The sequence below is a fragment of the Bombyx mori genome, chromosome 24 (genome assembly GCF_030269925.1).
Source record: "Bombyx mori chromosome 24, ASM3026992v2".
In the NCBI taxonomy this organism is placed as follows: Eukaryota; Metazoa; Arthropoda; class Insecta; order Lepidoptera; family Bombycidae; genus Bombyx; species Bombyx mori.
Genome location: NC_085130.1, coordinates 16,230,683 through 16,237,756, shown reverse-complemented (window position 1 = coordinate 16,237,756; position 7,074 = coordinate 16,230,683). Strand labels below are relative to the sequence as shown.

The following is a 7,074-nucleotide window of genomic DNA, read 5'->3' as shown; positions in this document are numbered from 1 at the left end:
ACGGTATTCCGATTAGTTAAATTCAATGTCTTAAGAAGTTGACACGTGCTCTTGTCTTTAAAAGAACACTGATCTGTCTTAGCTTATGTGATGATCATGAAGTTCCTAGTGAAAAACTAATAGCAATGTTGTCTGTAAACGATAAAATGTATAAAAAACCACTAAGAAGTTATCATGTTTAATGTCCAATATCTTTTGAACCTGTGCTTTATATGACATTAAATCTAGATATCATATAAATACTGTTAAAAAACTATCATATGGCATATAGCTGCAATTTGGGCATTGCAGGGCATTGTTGACTTTCAGCTCCATACTAATATGGGCATTGTCCTTTGCGCTGCAATTTTTCAATTGTGAACTCTGGGTTTTGCTTCGATCACGTGATCACTATTAGCGTGCATCACGTCATTTCAATAATTCGATTATTAAGACATTATACGTTAAATCGCTTGAAAAACAATATTATTTTCTTTTACTAAAAGGTAAACGTACCTACCTACCTTTACTTAAGTAAAAGAGAATACAACTATTACACCAATTTAACGTGATTTCTCGCTAAAAATCGAGAAAGTCTGGACCGATTTCGCTAATTTTGCTCTTGAATTATTCGTGGAAGTCCAGAGAAGGTTTAAAAGGTAGATAAAATGAAAATGCTCGGAATTAAACAATAATTTTTTTTTTGTTTTCCTTTTGATGTGTCCTCCCTCGGTCGGACGGATTCCTTTTGTTTTGTTTTATGTTTATTTTATACAAAAGTTTAGGTCTTTTATTTATCGATTGAGGCACTACGAAGTCTGCAGGGTAAGATATTAAACAATATTTTTGACGTCTCATAAATCGACGAGCACCGGTTGCACGCACAAAAAAGTGTCACGTTCCGCCTGAGCCTGAGCGTGCAAGCGAGAGCGCGGAACAAGCGATAGAGAGGCACGAGCGGCCCAAGCGTTGGCTTGTGACAAATTTATCTCTGTTCTCGCGTGACGTCAGAGGTATCAGTTCGAACGGTATTGCTACCGACGTTATCACGCAAAACTATCCGGTCGTCGTTCTCGTCGAATCCGTCGCTTACGACGAAGAGCTCGTCGAGTAAATTAACCCACAGACACAGCCTACTGAGTTTCTCGCCGGATCTTCTCAGTGGGTCTGTTTCTTTGCGGGGGCGGGTGTGGATGCCCTTGCCGGGTAGGTTTCGGGCAAAGCCTGCCGATGCCATCAATCGTAATAGAAATAACACCTAAAAAAATAAGGGTCAACCGTCCCACAAAAAAAAAAAAACAATACAACAAAAGCATTTATTTACAAAATAAACTATAGATTAGTTTTTCTTGACTTTAATCCTGTTATCACCGCCCTTTACGGAGGTCCAGAGGTAACATAAGACCCTCCTGGCCACTAGGTACGCCGCGAGGCACGCTAGTAGCAGCGCCGCTATGATGTCCACGAGCCAACGCTGGTACCACGGATACAGCAGGCTCTTAGAGCGCAGATGGTAGGCTCCTGTAACATATTTTATATTAATCAAGACTAGTGGTCGCCCGGTAGTCGAAATTCGACTATAATTAATTGAAATTTTATGTTTGTACACTATTATGATTCTATTTTCAAACACTATTATACTTTTATAATCACAAATTTCGCTAAGACTACACTGTTTTTTTTTCCACTGGAGAAAATCGCCGGATTCCCACCCGCACGGCAGGTGGGGTATGTGGGAGTCGAACCTCACTAAAACTCCTGCCGCTCACAGCCCCTACCCCGAACCGGGCGGGAGCCCAGTCGGAGCTATTGAGACGGCGGGACAGAGTTTACGCAGAGCATATTACATCCATCCCGCAAGACTACACTATAGAAAAATATTAATAAATACAAACAATACTTAATCTATTCTCAATTTGACAACAGACGTCAAGAACAAAAGTTTGACAATAAATAGTATGCATGCGTGTGTGCCTTAAATACATGGTAGTGTGTGTTATGTTTTTTATTGATTTATTTTATTTTTAGGCATTATTTAAAAAAAAGATTAGCATTGTGCACTTCTTCTCTATAATCTCTATAAGTGTGGAAAATTTCATACTCCTCCGTCCGCGAAATTATCGTAAAAAGGGATACAAAGTTTTTGCTTCACGTATTAATATATAGATTCCATGCTCTTAACAAACGGAGGTAGAACGCAAGAGGCTAGATTCAATAAATAATGTCAATAAATAGTAAATATATCAAAGTCAATAAATAATGTACCACCCAAGACAGACCCGGCTGAACTGACTCTTACGTATATTCATGTTTCATTTTATGTACGCACTGAAATACTGTTATATTGTTTTCCTGCGAGATACAGTGCTGAATAAGAACGATTTTTTTTTTTTTTATTGCTTATATGTGTTGACGAGCTCACAGCCCACCTGGTGTTAAGTGGTTACTGGAGCCCATAGACATCTACAACGTAAATGCGCCACACACCTTGGGATATAGTTCTAAGGTCTCAGTATAGTCACAACGGCTGCCCCACCCTTCTAACTAAAACGTATTACTGCTTCACGGCAGAAATAGGCGGGGCGGTGGTACCTACCCGTGCGAACTCACAAGAAGTCCTACCACCAGTAATTACGCAAATTATAATTTTGCGGGTTTGATTTTTATTGCACGATGTTATTCCTTCACCGTGGAAGTCAATCGTGAACATTTGTTGATATGAGTACGTATTTCATTAGAAAAATTGGTACCCGCCTGCGGGATTCGAACACCGAGATAGACATATGTTGATGTGTGTGCTTTCAAAATGGATGCTATTTATCTATATATTAATACGTGAAGCAAAAACTTTGTATCCCTTTTTACGAAAATTGCGCGGACGGAGGAGTATGAAATTTTTCACACTTATAGAGAATATAGAGAAGAAGTGCACAATGCTAATATTTTTTTTAAATAATGCATAAAAGATACATTAAATCAATAAAGAAAACATTACACACACTACATACCATGTATTTGACGCACACACGCATGCACACTATTTATTGTCAAACTTTCGTTCTTGACGTCTGTTGTCAAATTGAGATTAAATATTGTTTGTCTTTGTTAATATTTTTTATAGTGCAATCTTGGCGAAATTTGTGATTATAGAAGTATAAAATACAATTATAATAGTGTAAAAACTTACAATTCCAATTAATTATAGTCGAATTTCGACTACTGCGGTACCTCTAGTATAAGCAATTGTACTATAGAACAATATGTCGCGTCCCTTTTATAAAGGTCTTCTTTAAATGAAATGATTCATGCCAATCGATTAATATTACAATTAATTAAGATTTAAGATAAATATTTCAACTAAACTGAAACGAGATGATATGGGTTGAAGTCAATTATATTTGATATGTAAAAAGAAGCAGATATGTTTCAAGCGCACGTCGAGTGAAGACTCGAAAACAGGCCAATTGGGACGTTTCGTCTTTAGTCGCGTCTAAACAAATACAATATTAATATAACAAGTGCAATCGTTCCAATTATAGCTATCTTTTTTACTCACGCGCTTATCCCATCTTTTGTACTTTTCATTAATTGCTACTTGTCAATAGGAGTGGGTGATATAAATCGTATCTAGATTCAATATCTATATATCGCAGCAATATCGTTGAATCCGATATCGCCCCGCACGAAATCTATATATCGATATCAGCCGATACACGATATTGCTCGATGCGATGCGCATCGGCATATCATACCTTTTTTTTTTTTTTTAACTACCTAAGCTGAGAGCCTTGAGTGAGAGGCTATATCAGCGTAACCCTAACTTTTGTAGGTGAGCTCATGGGGCTCAAACCTGATGACGTTGCTAACACGAACCCTAGCAAGAGCCGTGCTTCGCAGAATCTACCACCGGATCGGAAGCGCGACCCACTGAGAAGATCCGGCGAGAAACTCAGTGGGCTGTGTCTGAGAGTTAATTTACTCGTCGAGCCCTTCGTCGCAAGCGACGGGTTCGACGAGAACGGTGACCGGTGCTTGAAGTACCTAAAAGCACCGTTAGTGGATCGGGAGGATCCGAGATGACGTGTTTTGGGCGACGTCGACTGCTTTCCATTCTGTCCGCAGGATCGGGAATGTAGTTACCGGCGGCCACGATGAGAGGGTTCTCGTGTCGTGCCGCTTTATCGAAGTGGCGCATGGACGCCGACTGAAGATACTTACTGATGGACTCTAAGTCCAGGTCGTCATGGAGGTCGACGTTCCTGACGAACCACGGGGCTCCGACATCGTACCGATTCGTGAATCGAAATCTATATATCGATATCAGCCGATACACGATATTGCTCGATGTGATGCGCATCGGCATATCGTACCGATTTGTGAATATCAGCAATATTCGTTTGGTTCGTATCGAATCGGCCAGAGTGAGTGAGCGCACGATAGGGATATCATGTGATGAATGAAACAGAAACAGGCATTATCCATACAATTGTAAACCTTATATTTAAGTCCATATATCTGTAGATTATTCTTAGCGTATCAGCAGGACACAATTTAGGAAAGAAGTTTCAATTTTCGACCCTAACTTGAATGCAGTATAGCATATTTGCATCGTTGAATTTAATTTCACGCGCTTTGACCTTGAACTACAATTTTTGGACAAGTGTTTATAAATACTTAAAAGTTTTTTGTGTTTGATTTTTAAAGTACACATTTTTCTATTTTTAGTTGAATCCAAATAATTGAGTTTATTTCTTGTGTTTGTATTAAACTTTTGAAATCTACACTCTTTTGGTATATTTTGTAATTTTAAATTAAGACACAAAATACTAAAACTGAAATTAATGTAGCCAGTCCTAAGCCTGATAAAAGCATGAAGGAAAGTTTTTTTGATATTTTTATTTTCATGTTATTTTTATTACTTTAAAATCATATTATAAAATGATATCAGAAAACCAACCGTATAACGTTGACTTAAATCTATATCTACTACGGTATTATATCAGCGTATCGTTTCAAATCTCAAATATCATGAATCGAGAAAATCTACTAGCATCCATTAATATATAGATTCAGAAAATATATAGATTCAATATCCGATACTGATACTCGATATATAGATACGATTCGATACGCGGCAAAACCGATATTACCCACTCCTACTTGTCAACATGTGTGTGCACTATATCGGTAGGTATGTAGATATATATGGCGCGATCAGATTTGAAGAGTCAGTTACTATGAAGATAACATATCTGTTGTATAAAAAATCATTGGTTGAAATATAATCTCAGTAAAATGGTGATTGTTTACTGAGACTTTTTCAGTGAACTTTTTCGAAGATCTCGAGAAGCAACGCCCGGCTGCATTGTTTCATTCCCCTACATTTGTGCACTTTTACAGATATTAAACAGTTAATAAACCACCGGTATTACACATTTAAGCCTGAAGAAACAGTAATTAAACAAAATGAAACAATTCACACAACTTCGCTCTTCGCGTTCCCGCTAAAGTCATTTAAAATGTATTAAGTGTATAATCTATGTTTTTAAATGTCATTTTGCTGGGGACTGTTTTTTAAGCATAGCTCGAAAATTGAGGCAAAAGGTAAACGTCTCATCGAGCCAACAAATGACGTCACAATACTACTCACCTTTAGTTTCGATGGCAACCTTGACGTAATGCGATATCAGCTTGGCCGGCGGCACCACCTTATCGCTGAAGACCTTCGACAGATATCTCGCACGTTTGTAGTAACTGATAATACAAAAACGCAATAGATAGCTCGGCTGTCCAATTTCAAAACCTAGTATCTGACAAATTAAAAAAAAGTGTGTTTTTGATCGACCTTGTAGACCATTCTCCATATTAGTCTAGTCAACAAGTTCAAAAACGTGTTAAATAGACATAAAGCTCCTAAAAATATGTACGATAGCTCATTGGATGCGGAATGATGTCTACAAAAATGTTTTTTAAGGGCTTATTAGCACATAAAAAATTGCGATTGTTATAAACAAAATAAGATTAAAAAAAAAAGGAATTTGGTTTTTCCTTAATTATTTCTAAAATAATGATATTTAAGGAATTTTGAAAAAAGATCCTGAAAGAGGAGGAAATTTCCAATAAAAAAGTCCCAACTCCCGGAATTCTATCTCTATTATTTATAAAAAAAAATTAACGCTGAAAATAGCGCTCCGCGAGGTCGTTGCGGCATAGGCGCGCCGTCTAAAAAGCCGGTATATCACCTAAAATATTTTTTTTATAGTATTAAATAACAATTTAAAAATTTGAATAAATTATGGTGTAATCTAAACACTAGAACGAAAAAAACCTAGGTGAAAAAAAAATTTTACATCGATTTTTCAAAAATTTACACCATTGTTAATTAACTAACTTTTTTCCAATCTCTGTTTTTATAAATTACGGTATAAAAGTTACAATAATTCATCTATAAATTTTTCCCTTCGTGGAGCTCTTATCATTTAAGTACTTAATAAAGTTAAGCAAAAAAATTTTTTTAATCTTTATTATTTTGATAATTATAATTTTTTTTAATTAACAAAAAATTAAATTTCTAAAAAATGTTATGAAAAATAGTTTTTTTTCGTAATATCTTAATATTGCTGTTTTTGCATCTACCATAGGTATTAATTAATATTTAAAAAAAAAAAATTACGCTGTTTGTTAAGAAATTGTTTATAAATAAATAGACTATTTTGGGATTTAAAAAAAAAAAATTACCGTCTTATTGTATAGGTGAAATAAAGATTTAAAAAAAAAAAATTCTTAAATAAATAGTTAAGAAATTATTTTTTTCTTAAAAATTATCATTGACTCTTTTCAGCGGATTAACAAAGAAATACATTTTTTTATACATAATTTCATTGTTTATTAACTTAACAATTTGTTATAAAAATGAATATTAATCGTTATATTTTTTTTCGAAAACTACAAAAAATTACAAAAACAACCATACATAACAAAATATAGAAAATTTTTTTTTGTATTTTTTACACATTTTTAGATATTAAATGATAATGAAATTACAGCCGTTACATAATTTGTCAAGTTATAAATTGTTATAACTTTTAAACTATA

The 7,074-nt window shown here is 35.2% G+C and overlaps 1 protein-coding gene across 3 annotated transcripts in view; it reads right to left on the bottom strand.

The window, feature by feature from the left end:
- Nucleotides 1-1,281: 1,281 nt before the first annotated feature.
- Nucleotides 1,282-7,074, bottom strand: part of UGT41A3 (UDP-glycosyltransferase UGT41A3) — a 43,681-nt gene continuing 37,888 nt past the window's right edge. For 2 of the 3 annotated variants that reach the window (XM_062675514.1, XM_038019609.2), the window contains exons 9-10: nt 5,630-5,733; nt 1,282-1,500 (exon numbers count right to left, since the gene is read on the bottom strand). In XM_062675514.1, the coding sequence (XP_062531498.1) occupies nt 1,319-1,500; nt 5,630-5,733 (286 nt within the window). In that variant the 3' untranslated portion in view covers nt 1,282-1,318. The remainder of the gene's footprint in view (nt 1,501-5,629; nt 5,734-7,074) is intronic. The other variant, NM_001257038.1, reaches the window with a different exon arrangement.